This window comes from Xiphias gladius, chromosome 24, assembly GCF_016859285.1.
Source record: "Xiphias gladius isolate SHS-SW01 ecotype Sanya breed wild chromosome 24, ASM1685928v1, whole genome shotgun sequence".
NCBI classification, from domain to species: Eukaryota; Metazoa; Chordata; class Actinopteri; order Istiophoriformes; family Xiphiidae; genus Xiphias; species Xiphias gladius.
This window is the reverse complement of record NC_053423.1, coordinates 12704380-12723019: the sequence shown is the minus strand read 5'-3', so window position 1 is coordinate 12723019 and position 18640 is coordinate 12704380. Positions and strand designations below refer to the sequence as shown.

The 18640-nt window shown below is 40.7% G+C and overlaps 1 protein-coding gene across 1 annotated transcript in view; it reads right to left on the bottom strand.

The window, feature by feature from the left end:
* The window catches only part of LOC120786441 (potassium voltage-gated channel subfamily KQT member 4), a 43887-nt gene that overhangs the window by 5273 nt on the left and 19974 nt on the right, over positions 1 to 18640 (bottom strand). Inside the window, exons 2-12 of the mRNA XM_040121887.1 lie at positions 9145 to 9235; positions 8077 to 8203; positions 7785 to 7960; positions 7071 to 7196; positions 6268 to 6378; positions 6083 to 6178; positions 5860 to 5948; positions 5023 to 5148; positions 3891 to 3947; positions 1763 to 1992; positions 1567 to 1666 (exon numbers count right to left, since the gene is read on the bottom strand). Of these exons, the coding sequence (XP_039977821.1) occupies positions 1567 to 1666; positions 1763 to 1992; positions 3891 to 3947; positions 5023 to 5148; positions 5860 to 5948; positions 6083 to 6178; positions 6268 to 6378; positions 7071 to 7196; positions 7785 to 7960; positions 8077 to 8203; positions 9145 to 9235 (1329 nt within the window). The remainder of the gene's footprint in view (positions 1 to 1566; positions 1667 to 1762; positions 1993 to 3890; positions 3948 to 5022; positions 5149 to 5859; positions 5949 to 6082; positions 6179 to 6267; positions 6379 to 7070; positions 7197 to 7784; positions 7961 to 8076; positions 8204 to 9144; positions 9236 to 18640) is intronic.

Below are 18640 nucleotides of genomic sequence, written 5' to 3'. Positions count from 1 at the left end.
TCCGTGAAAAACTCTACGCTGTCATTCTGTGAGTGTGTGTAATTTTGTATGTGTGTATGGTGGGGGGAAGTATGTCTACGTGTCTGCATAGAAGAAGTCATTGGTAAGACTGTGGGATATCTATTCATTTAAACACAGTAGGTTGTCTATTTTTGCATTTTACAAATTATGATTGATAACTAATTATTATAATCATGGTATAGTTTTGCCAACAGAGTATTTCTTCCAAGACACACACACTGTCCTTGGATTATGAGTACTACTACCCTGTTTACATGTGCAGCATTTTGCTTCTCTTCATTAGTAAAGGCTAAAGAAAAACCTGCCCCTTTATTTAAAGTGTCTAAGCACATACTGTGTAAGGATATCCGCCACTGACATACTACAGTAACATCATAAGGTAATAGTCGATGAAGAACAGGAAGAGATGACACAGTGACAGCAATCAACATCAATGCTCTTAATCAGTTGTCATTACAGTTGTCTCTGTCTAAACCGTACAATATTGTTTGTCTCTGCACAGTCGTACTGTACTGTGATCTTCCATCCGTACGGTATTCCTGAGTGTGTGTTTGTGTGTGTGCTCTCTAATAGGCAACCCTATAACCCCACCTTACACATGACCAGCCTGAATGAGCTGGGCTTGCTGAGCGACAAGGTCATACAGGGGGAACTAACCCTGCCTCTGCAGGAGGGCTCAGTTACCTCTCCTAAGTGGACATTTCTACTCCGTCAGCCAAATCTGCACACGCCAGCACCTAAATGGAGGAGCAGCATTTTCACCTATTAAAGCAGGCTGCGACTACCATGAGAAGTGCCCATCGTCTGAATACGCACGCATGGGTTGCTTGTGTGACCAAAGAGACCTTATTCCATTGTTGACCAGTAGCACAGCAGCTCCAGTTTGCACCTCAAGGTTGTGATGTGTTGTCTAGTACCTGGAAACACAAGCTTTTACTGCTCAAAAAGTCTTGAAGGTAAAAGCTAAAGGTTTATTTTACATTTGAATAAAGTTTATATCTTTAATGGTACTCTATGGTTTGGTAGAGCATATTTGAGGAGTGATATCTTGTTGAAAATTTTGTTGTATTTAATTGCTTAGGAAGGACCCTACAGTTTTCCAAACCAGACCTTTTGAAAAGTAAATCATATTTTTTTTTATTTTAAGTTTTTTGTCAGAAACATACAGTCGTATATGTTTTGTATATTGTATTATTTGGGGTGGTGCAAAGGTTGAAGTGAAGAGGAAACTGTTTTCTTGTGTTTCAGTACCAGTCGAAAGGATCCATCGCCCAAAAAATGGTTCTAGTTCCATAAAGAAAGCACTGTATATTGTATGACTTTTTATTACTTTTATATGATCTACTTTTTTTTTTGTTTTTTTTTGCTTTGTTTGGTGATCAGTTAGAAAAAAATGTTTTTGTTGTTAGTGAAAAGGGAATAAAGAAATGGTAGATAATTTTTCCATTGTCGTCACAAGGACCTCTATTTTTGTACAGTTTTTCTATAAGAATAAATGATTTCCACTATAGGTATGACCAATATATTGTTGATGGCAGGACTCACCTGACAGCTCGTATAAGTGTCTTCACTGCTGGGATTACCTCATCCATGGCCACGTCACAATATGGTTTGTCTTCCACACTGTCCTCCCCGACCCCCTCCACTGGACCAAGGTAGAGGGAAGATATTCAGAGACACTATTATGCAGGAAAGACTCTTGCAAGCATTAAAGAAAAGTGTTTATGTGTGTGTTGACTACCATCAGCAGGAGGTCGTGGTTTGAGGCGAAGCGAGGTGCGGAAGCGTGTGCGGTCATTAAAACTCCAGCTCTTTTGGACCTTCCCCGGGCTGGTGGCGTCGGGGACGTTCTCCTGGCTGGGAGAGCGTCGGACACCAGAGCCCGGGGACAGCGGTGACGCCTTGTTTCGAATGGTTTGCGATGATCGGGAATTGTTCATCCTGATCCGATCCCGGAAGCCCATTTTACTGCTGACAGTGAAGATAAAATAGTCAAACGTCTATAAGCAGAGTTTTCTTTTCGGATCATGAAAGGCACTGAGTTTTTCTCAATGATCACAATGTCCATGCCTTTGACCTTAATGGGAAACTAAACTGTGTTATCCTGGGAGTTTAGGGAAGCAGCAGAAGGGCAGCATGAGCTTGTTAGAGAAGAGTTTGTTAGTAAAAGTGAAGTAACACAAAAAATATGGACGCCGATTTTTATAACAGTCCTCACAGAGACTCACCAACAAACGGACAAAACAGAGACACAAACAGACATTTACATTTAGTCTCCACGAAAGACAGACTTACTGACCTATCATGGAGGCGGTTTGACCAGAGGGACCACTCAATATAGCTAAAAACCAATTCTGCCCTGAGGATTTACGTATTTAATGTGCCTATCTTAGCACCTGATTCATCAAAATTAGCCTGAAGCCTGATTCAAGACTCGCAGCAGTGCTGGGATGTTGACAAATGTTCCACCTACCATCAGACCAAGACACACTTCCTTAATCCCTCCAACAGGGTGAAGAAGCATCAACATATTGGCTTCAAAGCGCAGCTGTACAAAAGGTGTCTCATTAAGTACTCTATACCGCTCACTGCAACCCAAGGCAGGCTGATAGGTGAGATCATCTATTTACAAGAGAAAAGATATTTGGTGGCCATTCTCTCCAACAGCTTGAGTCCTAAAGCTGCTGTTATAGCATGCTCTGGAAACCTCTCCTTCTCAGAAGCCACTTACATCTTACATACTGTCACAGATCCGTAAGGCATTTCAAACGTCATGCACCACAGAGCAATTCCAGCCCAGTCGTTCCTACATGTTTACGATGATATACTCTTTGTTGTGCGTGTGTTATAGCAAGCCATTTGAATTAAAATTTAAATAGTTAAGGGATGTTAGTGGAAACAGCATTTCATACGAGCAAGCTGAAATGTTTCAGGTATACTGGAGGAAATGGGGAAGATAGAGTGAAAGACCTTTGCATGCTGTTGGCGAAGTAAATGATCTGGAGGCATTCAGGACCATTAAAAGAACATTGCATGCCAACAGAAGCATTTTCATCCTTAAAAATCTTTTATGTTTACTGCACAAAAACACTGATTTGTTAGAAAGGCTCATATGACTAACACAAAATGGAAAAGCATGCTGAATCATTTAAACCTTCTCTTCAAGAAGAGACAATAAATGAACCGAACAACTGAACTGAAAACATGAAGCAAGTCTAGAGCGGGGAGATTCCATTTCTTCGACTTCAATAATTTCAATTTGTGAAAGGTCGTTGCTTATTTTTGAGTGACTATTGAGTTTCCTCGTTTCATCATAGACGTTTGATGAAAGGAAAACACATGTATCTCACTTGTCACGGTCATAAACCATGGACCAAGGACTTTTGTCGTGTTTTCAACATATGGTTTATCATGACCTTCAAGCCAAAGCAACCAAAATCAGCCCTCGTTTCTCCAGCACGCACAATAAAGACCAAGCTGGAGAAACTTCCTCTTAGTAAAACAGAACACAGCATGTCTTCACTGTGAAGGATTCACTCAAGCATTTGTGGACCAGAGTATAGTGCCTATTTAATGTTTTTAATTGGTAACTAAAGTCCATTATTGAAAATAAGATAAATTTCATGGCATCTGCTACTACAAGTTATCTTAATTGAGCTAATTCTTCTTCTGAAACTCACAAACTCTGAGGGATTTGTTTTTGTTAACAATAAAGCTAAACTTTTAGTCAGCCTCTGCACCAGCCCACAAATTTTCGAGTGTTTCATGCAAAGTATGTGGGATGTGCGCATTATAGGAGGAGGAAGAGTGGTGTTATTGATCGATGACGTTTAAGCGTGCCCCGTGCACAGGCTCATTGCCATGGATACCTCTGCTTGCGGCCAGCGTGAATCCGGAAGAGACCCCGCTTTTTAGAAAGAAGTTGACTGGGGAGACACACAAGGCAGAGGGAGAGAGGGTGAGGGGAAGAGAGGAGTGGAAGGAGGGGGGTGAAGGAGGATGAGAAGTTGTGGGACACAATCTGGGTACATGTTGAACCAGTGAGGATAAAAAGGTAGCAAAGGAAAAACCAGAGACAGAGAGTGAGGTAGAGGGGTGAGGTGTGACATCTCAATAGTCCAAGTAGCCCTTTACTTTCCTGCTCTTGTTACCTTACCTAAAACTGTAAAATATACCAGTGAGAGGCAGTTTTGGATTATGGAGACACACTGTGAGGAGTGAGGAGGTGGGTTTGATCAGTAGGGGGGGAGAGGATCATGCAAAGGTAGTGGGCAATGTTTCACCCGAGTATATTCATCAAGACAGCCCATTAAACCTCATGGTGAGAGCAGCTCCTCAAATCCAGGACATTTCTACCAGCAAAACTTGTATTATTCAAATACGCCAATGTGCTTCTCTCATCTATTGCATGCATAAGTCCGATATATATCATTTACATAAGCAGCCCTTTATTACCATGGAGCTTGTTAAAGGTTTATGCTAACAAATTTATGAATCTAATGCAGCAAATTCATCCCGATTACGAATATCCTCAAATCAACAAGCACAGCTCATGACTGGAAGAACAAACCTGCGTGGAACGTCTGCCTTCCTGAGAACAGATGAAGGATGGAGGATGGATGGCATGGAAAGACACAATGGAAATAAAGGGAAAGAAAGAGGAGGACAGGAAGAGGAAACCGGTGAGTGAACAGTGGGAGACAGTGGAGATGGCAAGAATATGAGCTAAGCAGACAAAGATGCAGAGAAGCAGGGGGTTCTGTAACACAGTGGTCTCATATCAGATATTAGTGAAATTTTGTTAAACACACAACACATCCATGCAGAAAGCTCCGGAAGCAGTAAGCCTTTTTTATTTATTTATTTATTTTTTTGAGTGTGTACACCTTGTTGAATGTGTTCTTCTGTATGTCCCTGCTGTGTGTGAGCATGAGTGTAGGCAGACTTTTGGCCACCTATCTGGATGTACTGTGAGGCTGTGAGTGGTGGCGGTGTGCGTACCTGTCCCCCGACAGGTAGGGGGAACTGTAGGGCCGCAGCCCAGACAGCAGCGTGTGGTAGGAGTTTTGGAGAACCTTCTTGGTGTTACGCTGCCGCTGGAGATGACTGAACAGTAGCGTCAGTTCTCTGACACCCCACGTGCACAAATAAACAAACAAACAAAAAAAACAAAAAAACACATGACAAATGAACAAAAAAATAACAGATAATGAACAACTCACAAAAAGGCCAAAAAAATGGTCCAAATGCTCAAAAGAAGAGGGATACGTGAGAGGAATAAAATATTTGAAAACTTGAAAATTTAAGATACCGTAAAGTGAACATTTTGATTTGACATTAATATAAAGATGCATGTTTCTATTTGTGTATCTCATGTTCCCCTCCTTTTAAGCAAATAAAAATTAGTCAAATTAATACATAAACGCAAAATATAAGAAACCACTGCGTAGAACAAAAGTAATGAGAATGTAACTGAATATTGGTGGCAAAGGCATTTCAAAGGGCTGGTCCATAGTTTAATTTAAAATAATAATTCTAAAATATAATAGAGAAATCAACACTTTTTATTAAAACCACCATGGCAGAAAACTGAAGAGAGTTCTTCGTGGATAAAAGGTAGCAGGTGTGATCGGTTTTTGTTCATTCTGATATGAATGTATGGAGTAGAAGCAAAACAAAGTATCAGAAACTAGTTTTCACAGTTCACTATTTTGTGATGCAACTCCCAAATCTCTGTCTGCATTAATTACACTTCAAAAGAATGACCAAAGGCAACGACAGATTTTTGATAGTTGAATCCACTCCCTGCTGAACATGTAGAATGATGGCAGCGCCTACCTGAACGAAGGCAACATGCTGTCGTAGAAGTACCATGTAGCTGTAAGATAGGAGTGTTTGGCATCTGTAGAGTAGAGACGCCATGCAGCCTAAACAAAGCCACAAGCGCACAAAACAGAAACACAAAGTGAGAGTTAGCCTCCTTCCTGGCTCTCCACTTGAGTCTAAATTTATTAAACATAATATAATATAAAGACTTAATGACCCTCAATGGGGCCGTTACCTGTATCAGGTTGGCAGCAGGCATCCTCCTCTTCTCAAAGTGCTTCTGCCGGTGCTGCTCTTGGACCTTCAAGGCAAAGCCTGATCCCAGAATTCCCTGAGGGTCAGAGGTCCAATTGAAGTCAACTCTGACCAAGCAGACAGGAGCCACTAACAAAGATGTGAGCAAATACAAATGAGACTTACAGCAGGCAGGGCAAAGAAGGAGACTCCCAGAAGAGCAAAGCCTGCAGCTAGCAGCCGTCCTTGCCAGGTACGAGGGGTCTTATCACCATAGCCAATAGTAGTCAGAGTAATCTTTGGAGGGTAAAGAAATACACACACACAATGTTATAGCTACAGTTATTCATAGAACATACACAACACCCTACTAAAGAGTTAGCTTGGCTCTACAATCCAGTTACACCAGTCATTTATGTAATTCTAGTCCCACGAATCGAGTGTTAGCTTGATATGAAAATTGTCTATAATCTGAATTCTTGTCTGTTACTGTTGATTCCCCTAAAACAAACAAGTTATTTTTTGGTTTTACAGCTACTAAGATAAAAATCTTAAAATTAATATTTTAAGATTGCCCTTGATATCACTCCTGCAATCACTTTGGATAGAAATATACTGAATATGAAATGCTGTATCTGGAATGCACCAAAACTGACCGTTGCTCAGTCATCTACAGCTGAACCTGGCAAGTCTTCTCGCTGTGCATCATAAGATCTATATCTCAGTCCGAAAAGGGCAATAATATACTTGCAATCTACGTCGCTATTGTTTGAATGTACAGCTCCTGCTTACTCTTGACCTCTTTAACGTTGGTATTGTCTGTGGCGCTCTGGTTTGTGAAATTATTCATCTCTTTGTAAATGAAAAGATTTTGTTCACACAAAGGGATTATTTCCACAGCTACAAAGAGCCTGTGTGTGTGTGTGTGTGTGTGTGTGTGTGTGTGTGTGTGTGTGTGCGTGCGCGTGCATGTGTTACGCAGTACTCACAGTCCCCCACCAGAGGGAGTCTGCATAGGTGTAGAAGTCTGAGTTGATGTCTTTCTCTGCCAGGTAGACGAGGAAGGAGGCAAAGATCAGGACCAGGAAACCTATGTACCAGGCTGTAATCAACTCCTGAGAGAGAGTGAGAAAGAGAAGATGTATCAATCATGCCTGTCAGCAGCAGCAACAGCAACTTTATCATCATAATCCCTCCTGTCATTAACGTACCACTATCATCATTATTGGCTAAATTCCCTTCATCATCACATTTGGCTTCCACCTTGGCTTTGACTTGGCTGTACAGTTCTGCTTAGACAGCTGATGCCTCAATTCATCCTCATCACTTCCCTCTAACTTTGTTCTGCAGCCGACCGGTGGGTGTCAGGTATTTAAGTCAGCATAAATACTAACAACTGATGAAAAATGAGCAACACTTCTTCATAAACATTGAAAGTTATTAGGTTATTTATCCCATTAGTAACCATCATGACCATCATTACCAGCCTTTTAATAACAGCCCTCGGCCTCTTTCTTGCACTTATAATAATCCATAATGCTGTATATGACCACGATGCCCTCGTATCCTCTTAATTGTCAATGTCTGCACAACTAACCAAGTTCTATAAATGTAAATCATTCTCAAAAATAAATCAGAGAAAGTGAGTTTTGTTGTAGAACAGGTGTAAGAACAGGACTATATTTAGCAGGCACTCATTTCACCTTGCTGTGCGCGTAAACCACTGAGCCCAGTAGTTTCCAGGTGCCTCCCCGTCGGTCCATACGAACCATACGCAAGATCTGCAGGAAGCGCATGCTTCGCAGGGCCGAGGTGGCAAAGATGTTACCCTGTGTACCTGCAGCGATCACTGCCAACGATGCCACAAACACTATGAAGTCTACAGGGAAGGAGTTCGGTCCACAGAGACATAGAGAGGAGAGGAGGATAAGGTGATTTCACAGTTTTCACATGGACACACACAGCACTTTGACGTGGGTTTTCGCACACCCTCACCTATGACACAGAAGGGCTTTCTGGCAAATCTCAGCCGTCCCTGCCATCCACGGTATCTGCAGCAACAGCCCGCCGCCCAGATCCTGATGAAGTACTCCAACCCAAACACCACAATCATCACAAACTCCTACAAACCACAGACACGCACACAGACACACACAACGAGAGAGAGTTCAGTCACATGCACTGGTCAAGTGAGCAGTGTTTGACAGAAAACTTTTCTTTTTCTTTCAAAAGTCAGAGTGACATGCAGAAAGACAGTGTCATTTCATAGTTTTTCCATAAAATCACTACATTTAGCTATTTTGCATGAACTGTTTAGCATGTGTACCAATTTCTCAAAAGAAAAGTGTCCCCCTAAACAGAGCATCCAAGTTATTCACTTCATCTAAAGCATCATATTGATATTTATGGCTAGCATAATCTGTTGACTTGACTCATAGAAGGTTAAATTAAAAGATCAAAAAATCAGAAAGGTTATATCATAACATCACAGCCTTTTAACACAGCACTCTGTCGGTCTTCTCCCTATCTCTTAGTTCTTCTTCCTCTCAGGTTTTTGGACCGTACGGGCAGTTTTAGGTACACCGAACCAATCTGCCGCTAGAGCAAATGTTTGTGTAAGTAAAGTCCACTAATGGCTGATTGCCTGCTAATGGCTGGGTGATTGATTGAAAGAGTGAACAGAAAGAATGTGCAAGTCAATCAAACCATTAAGTAACACGTAAGGCTGAGCAAGGTGGGAAGAGAGAGGGGAAGAGGGGGTTGAGAGAGGACAAGTCGGGTTAGGGAAGGAGAAAGCAAATGTCCATTATTCACTAAAGCAGCTTGAGCACAGAGGAAGGGGGGAGATTATGGGATGGCTATTAGGATTAGTGGATCATGTCTGTGATTTCCTGCGCAGTCAACAACACCTGAATCCTCCCACCTGCTTACATGGCTGTCTGTGCCTCCACCAGCAAACAAAACAACACGCAACCAAGCACATATGGATACACTGCAGTAAGTGAGATGGTGTGTATGAAAGCATATGAAACTGGATGCTGAAGCAGTCAGTGTGTGTATTACCAGGATGAAGAGGCCTTGGTTGGCAACCTCATTGTGGTCGGGGATGGTGGCGAACACGGACAACACCAAGCAGCTAAACACCAGCAGAAAACTGAAACACACAGACACACACACACGGTCAGTAAACACATTTTAAAATACACACATTAGAAATAGGAATGTGGTGGAATTTCTGTAAGCACTCTGGACACAGACACGAATAAAGCACACAGTGACAGATTTGAATATTAATGTGATTACTATTGATCAATAATAGGAGACAGCAACTTACACAAGTCGGCAAAACGCCCCTGTCTCTCCTAACAGAGAGCAAACCTAATCTTTTATAGTTTTCTATCACAGGAACACTCTTGGGTTATGTTAATCTCTTTAGCGAAGAAACGAATGGACTAAATAAAACTCATTAAAACACGCTTTGTTCACTCTCTGAGTGATTAGACGACAGAGAAAAAGTAAATTGCAAATAAGCAGGAAACGATTTGTTGATCTGTAACAGAACACAAACACAGCATGCTGACCCATATTCGGTCAGTGGCACAGGAATCAGAACAATGAAACCAAGTTTAGATGTTTTTGGTAAACAATTTGTATAGCTTAATGAAAGTATCTTAGAAATATCTGTGCTAGAAGTTGTTATTTTCAAAAAATGAAAATGAGGTAAATATAGGCTTCAGACACAGCATTTACTGTGTTTGGCTTTATGTCTGCTGAGTGCCTGCTGATGTAAAAAAAAACCCTAATATCCACTGATTGGATGATAGGCAACACTTGTCGAATTAACTCACTTAATTCCCTGTTGTCAGTGAAAGTGTTAGTCATTAACACAGTGTGGTGATTTTCTGAATTTTTCATATTGCCAACAAATCCCATCAAAAGACCCAAACCAGCGGTTAATTTATTATTCAGACAATTTTTGTATGTGTAGCCAGAGCTTGAGCTAGTTTATTTCTCTTTCTTTGTTCTACAAAAATCATTGAAAAAACACATCATTGAGCCACAGTTTTGCCTGCATGATGAAGATGAAAACTGTATGTTGGATTTTGATCAGTCCTAAATATATTTTTTACTTCTATCTGATAATCTTTTTTAAAATAAAAAAAATACAGCTGTTATAGGAAATTATTTAGCTCTTTTAAAAAAAAAAGAAAGTGAACGCATATTTGTTACCTTTTTTTTTAAAGATTTATACATTAAGTAGAAACGATGTGGCTTGGGGCTGAAAACTCCCGGCTGTTGACAATAACAAATAAATAAATAGTCCCAGCGGTATCCTTTAAGTAGCATGTTAAAATCAACAGTAGAAACAAGTACTTTACTATTGAATGACTGGGTATTATCCAACCTCTTTCAACAAAAGAATGGGACTGTGCATCTCTGCTGGGAAAGAAAACGACTGTCCTGCAGAAGTAATGGCCACTTCAGTCTGAGAACTGCTCCAGAATAAAACACAACATAAATTCTAGTAAATTGTGTCTTATGTTTGAGATGCTCTCATGTTAGTTTAGACACTTCAACTCTTCTGCAAGAATTGAAAAGTGCCATCATTAAATCAGGTTCAAGGCAAGAGAGACATGAACATATCTTACGCTTTCTGTTGACGAATGCACTTGAAAAAATGTGCTGTCCAGCATCTCTGTTTAAACTGCCAAAACTATTATCACATTATCACAAATCCAGTTCATAGTGCAGTTCTCACATACAATTATTACATCCATGATGTGAATTACTCTGTCAAATAGCAAATATTCCTTGCTGTCCAAAAAAAACAAAATATCTCCACTAAAGATGATGTATTGACTTTAACTTCAAAGTAAAAACATTTATGTTGGGAATGGTGTGCTGCTGAAAAGAATAATGTTGGCACTTATATGGTAACCGCCACACTCTGTTCCTCTTAACCAGTGGAAAAAGTTATTGTTAGACGTTGTTACAGTGGAACTGTCGACAGCGAGATTAAAAGGAGCTACATTATTACCAGACAGCAGAGCAGAAAACCTGCTGTAAGATTGGTAAAGATTGGAACACTGCCCATTCATTTTATTTATTTATTTATTTATCATCTGTTGATCCTTTTGTCACCCACATTATTTTCGTGTTTTCTTTCATAATTTGCTCTCTTAGTGTTTTTCATTATATTAATTTTTGTAAGATTTACTGTTTGTAAGATGACCGGAGGCAGAAGTTTCTGGTCAGCAATTACTGGTGAGACGAAGAAGGTTAACTCAAAAGAAAAGATCACAGAGGGCAGACTGGAGAATAATGATGGGTGGCAATCGGTGAAAAACATATCGCAATTTTGCTCGATCTTACTGTAAATATCACGTTTGGTACATTACTTTATTTAGTCTTGCAGCATGCTGGAGTCAACAAAAAGAAATTAAATAAAAAACATTTTCAAAGGTCATAAAAAACCTCAGATAAAAAAAAGCTCTAAAATCTCCAAAGCTGGATACTGTGTAATACATTTAACATCACTACCTATAAACCTTAATAAAGTGACAGCAAGCAGATACGGCTCTGATAGTTATGTTCTGCTCTGCATTTTTTTTATACATATATATATATTTTTAATATATTACAATGTGTCTTTATTGTTGTATCAGTTTCAATACGTCATTTATCAAAAATTAGTAACTGTTCAAACTGAGCTCACCACAGTGAGATGCTGATGACAGAATAGTGCCACAAGTTATATAAATATGCTTTAGTTATCAGTATCTAAGATCATCACAGTGGCTAACAAGGCAGTCAGAAGCCTAATGGACCCCTGGAAAAATACTTTAGTGTTGCTCATCCCCGAAATGTTTGCTGGCTTCATCTGGCAAACTCTTCGTGTATGACGCCTTAACAGCAGCTCAGTGACAAGAACAAAAGTGCCTTAATTGACCAGTGAATGACTGTATGACAACATACTGTGTAAAAAATTAAAATAAGAGCTGAGAGAGAGACACAGAAATGAGTTGCACACAAACACACGCCAGCACTGCCTGTTCTCTGTGAATCCAGAACAGCAAGGCGGGATTAGCTAGGTGGCAGCTGCTTGTCCAGCTGGTCTAGATGTCAGAGCCCAAAGTTAGAGAACACTTGTTGGGACACTAAACCAATTCTTATGGCCTCAGACAACAGTTCCCTTTCTGCACGATTAGTAATGCATCCAGCGAGTCTCTCACCGGGCTAATGTTTGTGGCATGAAATGCATTTTAGGCGCTAACCTCAAAAAGCTGCTTAAAAATATGGGTTTGAGTCAGTTGATAAAGCAGTGGACAGCTGCTTTGCTGAGAAACAAAAAAAATATTGGACTGCGTATAATCAATATTCTTAATTACTTCCACAAACAAATTTCAATGAGAATAAATTTAAAAGGAATTGAAAAACAGAATGTAAAAAGAGAAACATGCAGCTCAAAAACAAAACAAATTCATATATTCATCAGCAATCACTCAACATGTGAGGAAACTATAATAAAGACCCATGTCCTCTCTTAGAAACACTAAGGTTGTAATCAGTTGAGTCACAGAGTGAAATGATATACTGTATGTTGTCTTGCATCAGCCTTACACCACAAACGATAGAAGAACCCAGGAAGGAAGGATAAGACAGATATTGGAGATTGCGTACAGTTTGTCCTGCAACTTCCTGGTTCAATGATCTATCTGGAAGAACCAACAAACTTCCAGGGAAGACTGTTATGCACCAGTTAGCTTCATACATTGTAAAGCAGAGATTCCCAACCAGGTGTACATGTACCCCTGGGGTTGCTTCTCCGGTTAGCCGATGGACCGTGGAATGACCATGGAGAAGCTCAACGAAAAAAAACTACAAAACTAGAATAACGCAGTTATGCCTCCGCCAACCAGTCAAGTTGTAGTTTACATCCACGTCTGTCCAGACTCATATAATATATGTAGTGAAGACTCCGAAGGAATTTAATAAAAGGTATTAAATGTATTTTGTCGTAATTGACGTATAGATTCTTGAGTTATGGCCAAAAACCTGTTTTGTGAGGTCACAATGGCCTTGACCTTTGACCTTTAAACACCCAGTCTGAATCAGTTCATCCTTGAGGCCAAATGGATGTTTGTGCCAAATTTGAAGAAACTCCCTCAAGGCGTTCCTGATATGTCGTGTTCACAAGAATCGGAAGGACGTGAGGTCACAGAGACCTTGACCTTTGTCTTCCCATTCCAATCAGTTCATCCTTGGGTCCAAGTGGAGGTTTGTGCCAAATCCGAAGAAATCTCCTCAAGGCGTTCCTGAGATATTGCGTTCACAAGAATCGGAAGGACAGATGGACAGACAACTGAAATACATAATGCATCCTGCCATGGCTGTCCCCTGCGCAGAGGAATAAAAAAAGAAATTATGATTTGATTAAAAAATATATCCATTGAAATTTATTGTCACAATTACCAATTAATTACCAGCTAAAACAGGCTGACCGTACAGTACACACACCTCCAACCAACCTGAGTCAGCCGTAAACCTTTGAAGCCATGTGTTGCCACTGAGAGTGCATGAAAACTAGTTATCAAGCTAGAAGAGAAGTCCAAACAGTTAGCTAGAAGTAATGGATAAATAGTTTAAAGAGTTAGCTAAAAGTAATGGATACATGGTTCAATTCAAGTGGCTGTAGTACAAATGCAAACTTGGCCAAACCCAAATTAAACATTGACAATTCAACTGTATGAAAAAATTATCAAGTAACAATATTCACTTTTTGTAGTGTTACTTAACATCCTCTATGAAATCAACTGAAATGAACACATTTGGCACCATGACAGGTGGTGCTGATGAAGAAGTACTTGAGTTCATCTGATTGGGATGAGGGGATACATCAGACAAAAATGGTTGGGAACCACTGTTGTGTAGAGGATCAGTTCATGACCACGGGATGTCGAGATAACTGGCCTAAATTTTATCAAAACAGAATTTCTGGTAATGCAAATATCTGATTAGACTCTACCAGCAGTGAGTCATATGGTAGATCTGAAAAGCCTCGTTTCTATCGTCTCTTTTCTCCATCTTACACTGCGTACAAAAACACTGTTTCGTCACCACATGTGTGAACAGTCAGTGAATGGGCAGCTTCTCCTACTGTTTTTGTTTCGTCTGCCTGCCTGGCCACAGTTTCCAGATGTCAAGACACTACGACTAGAAAGACAAAGTAGATGTAAGACAGCTAGAAAGACTCTGGACACCAAGTGTGAATAAACAGTCACCCCCAAATTACTACTGTATATTTCTCAGCCCAGTGATGTGAGTTTGTGCTTCAGCGACGGTGCAGTTAGTTTAAAAAACATACTCAAATGAATCTCTGCAAACAATGCATTTTGGTCGTTCATCAACTGAGTAATGTGCTGACTAAACCGTTCGTCTTTTTCCCCTAAATTAACTCAAAGCGCTGTTTGTATTTCCATAAGGAGGACATTAGTTAGGGCAGCATCTCAGGTGGTTTCTTTCATTGACTTGTGCTTTATGACAGGAAACAAGTTACAGCGCAGATACCCGGATCAACAGCCTGGCTTTTACAAGATGCAGTCACAACATTCCCGTAGAAACAAGTTACAAAAGCAGCTCTGGATTCACCTGAATACAGTACTATCCCTTACATACAGTAGCTCCAAAAACACTGCAATGAGTTACTGCCAACACGGCTCGCCATATCTGTGTGCAGCCAGTTTGCGTAAGCACAAAGCAGTTTCCTCCTGGGCGTCGTGTAACCAACCCTTCAAACTTCATTTCATCCAGACCACAAGCCACAGGCAGGCCTCAAATCATACCTGCCAAACTCACAAATGGCTATAAAACACCACTAACATAATCTAGGTTGAAGTCTCCTAAACAAGTAAATGTCAGTGTACTGTGTTGATTAAAAAACAAGTGACTCTGAGTATATATATACCAGTGATGACCAATGATATTAATGATATATGATAATGATATTGTATTTCTAGTGGTTAAAGGAAAGGGCTCTTGATATTCTATATTTTTGTACTGTCACAAATCAAATGAAGAGACCAAAATCAAGTGTTAGTCTATTTCTCGTTACTTTCCAACTTCCCCAGCCTCTCTGTGCCCCTCATTTTTATGGATGGCAATATTGGCACTTCGGTCAGTCAGTTGACCACTCTGTTCCTGTCTGAAATATCGTAGCAGGTATAAGGCGGAATGGCATGAGATTTGGCATAGACATTCACAGTCCCCATCGGGATGAACTATAATACAGTAACTTTGGTCATCCTGTAACTTTTCACCTGCCGCCATTGTCAACTCAAATATTTCAATTCATCCAATACTTTATAAATACCTGCAAAGCTTATGACATTCCCTTCAACCCCAGTTGTACTAGCTGCAACAGATTTGAGTAATGTTAGTCTGTAGTGACTTTTACAGTAGAGGGTCACTTGTCCTGTTTGATCACCTCTAGTCTTCGGTGTTCAGCTATTGCTCCTGATATGGAGTTATGTGACCTGGCAACACTCGCAAAGACGACACCTCTTCTCATATCTGCATTGCTGTCCCCAAAGCATAAATAAATGTATAAATAAAAATAATATATTAATAAATAAATAACTGAAACAGATGAGGAGACATTTAAGCAATGCGTGATGCATGCAGAGAGGGAGTCACATTTCTGCTGAGAGCACACTTTCTCCACCACCACCATCCACCACCGCTCCCTCCTTTCAGGGAAATGTCAATTAAAAGCAAAGCATCAGTCACAATCCACCAAATCAGCAAGGTTGGTCTCGGGAGGACATCGAAAGAAACTCAGACTTGACTGCTTTACTATTCCGCATCAAAAAAACAACTTCGTATTGAAATATTTCAATAAAGACATCTGGTAGAGGGTTCTTAATTTAGGATTAAGAGAGGGGGGGCAGTAAATATCAGAATGAAAATTGCTCTCCTGGCCAAGACAATAAAAGAAATCAATGAATTTCCGTGTAGAGGTATGGATCACAAAACCTGCTCTCTGTATAGTCAACGCAGGATAGCGTCTCAACCGCTACAACTAGAAGATAGTGACAGCATGACGCATTATACACAGTACAAATGGACATGTTAATATATAGATGCACCATGCGTCATGAAACAAAAAGGCCGCCATGATATAATGGATAAAATCATGAAGGTCAGGCGCTCAGGAGGTTTACTGTAAGGCTGTCTGCATTAGTAATTGCTGCAGAACTATTTAGAAAGAATAATGCATGCTCTGCTATATACACAGAATATCGGACTTTTCTCCAAAAGCCGACCAAGTGTAACTTGTCATGGACACTGTAGAGAATTAAGAAAAATGCAAGCACATTATGACATAGAAAGAAAGAAAGAATGAAAGGACACGCAAAACCTTTTGTATGTTTATCTGCATAATTCCTATTCATTCACATCCCAGGTACAGTATCTCTCCCCTGAAACCCCAAGCAATCACTGTTACGCACCACACGCATCTGTATGTACAAAGTGTATACACTTTGGCTAACGGCCTGTAAAACTCCAGAGAGCCATTGGGTTGCTTGAAGGGCAGACAACAAATAAATGTACAGCAGCCTACAGAGCAACCAGATTGCCTTTAATGGAAGCTAGACTTGGTACTTTTACTGTTTTTTTCCTGTAAACATACATAAGTGAAAAGGGAGATCTCACATTACTTTGACTGACCGGTGAAAATACTGTAGTGAGATAAATAGGTATTACCAGTGCTAATATGACATTGTGTATTGCTGCATCACACTGTGTGTGTGTATGCGTTGATGAGGTTAGCACTCTCTGCTCCATGTCAGGCAACGTGCCTGACAGAGGGAAGCAGAGCTGGAGTGTGGGAGAATGCACCTTTGATTCAATCATCACTGGATGATAAAGCAGCGATCAGTTACACATAACAGAGGGGGCGGAGGGAGAGGATAGGGCAACGGAGAAGACTGAGGGAGAGGAAGCAGAGAAACAGATGAAACTGACGCAGAAAGATGTGAGGATAGATGGTTGACGATTCAAAGAGAAAGGAAGAACAGCTTGAAAAGATGCCAGTAAGAAAGTAAAAAAAGAGAAAAGGGAAAAACAGAGCAGGTGAGGGATTAAGATGGACATAAACTGAAAGGGCCCTGGGTCATGTTACATTACCTGTACCGGTACCTGTACGTGTAAGTGCGTGTGTGTTTGTGTGTGTGGCGCCAGCCCCAATCGATGAGGCTCCGACTATGGCTTTCAGGCATTGACCCGCAATCTGCACACATGCTGCAGGTGCACAAATACACAAACAAAAAGAGAACACGCACACAGTCCAATTATTGAACACACACTTGCAGTGACACCTTCCACAAGGGCATAAACAGGTAAACATATAGACCGGCTTAAACAAATGCACCAAGAACGCACAATTAGAACATGAGATTTATTTATAGCATAGTCTGACAGACATGTATGTGGACTAACGTCAAATGTCACCTTGGAAATGTAGCACTTCACAGCTATACTGTGTCTACAAAAGTGTAACCAGAACAACCATAGCATCACCTACGCGCTAACAAACAGACACTAAAGAGAGGAACTATTGTTGTGCCCTGTCCAGAGAAGCGTAAAGAAGGAAAAAAGGTGAGGTAGCAGAGAGTGAGAAGGAGGAGTAAGAGTTTCGTCAGCAGAGAAAGAGAAGGGAGGGAGGGGAGAAAATTCCTTCAGGAATATTACGTGACGGGATCAATTATTTACATAGCTGAGAGAAAAAGAGTTGTGTAATGAGCGCTGGTCATAAAAGGTGCAACCTTGGCAGTTTGCATCACAAGCAGCGCAAATGGACACTTCCACACTAATAATTTGCTTTATACACATATATAGACTATTCACACGCAAAAGTGCCACACACTCTCCATTGCAGACACACATCTACTGCGCAGCCAGAGGATCAAAGACGCTCGCACACACATTCACCAACTCACCAAAGAGCCACTGACTACCAAGCTGTTCCATTGTCTGTCCACAGATGATGCATTTCAAACAGAGTGCCAGTTAGACTGAAACATTTTCCTTGCTGGAGAATGTCACTCCCAGTCACAGCAGCCATGAACACATCTGCCATCACCACACACATAGACAAACACACACACACACACACACACACCCACAAACACACACACACAGACTTGTTCCACTATCCCCGTGGGGACACTCGCTGAGCTAATGCATTTCCTAGCCTGCTTACCCTAACCTCAACCATCACAAACACCCTAACCTAAACCTAATTCTAACCTGAACCCTAAAACCACGTCTTATCCCTCAGACTGCCCTTTGAAGCTGTGTCAGAAAGTGTGGAACGGCAAAAATGTCTTCACAACAGTTTCAAAGCAATGCAAAGCCCAACCATAGAAAGACATGTTAACACACACACACACACACACACACACACACACACACACACACACACACACACACACACACACCTGACCCCTGAGCACTGTGATACTGAATTATCGGAAAAATTGATTTAGGGTGAAGTGCT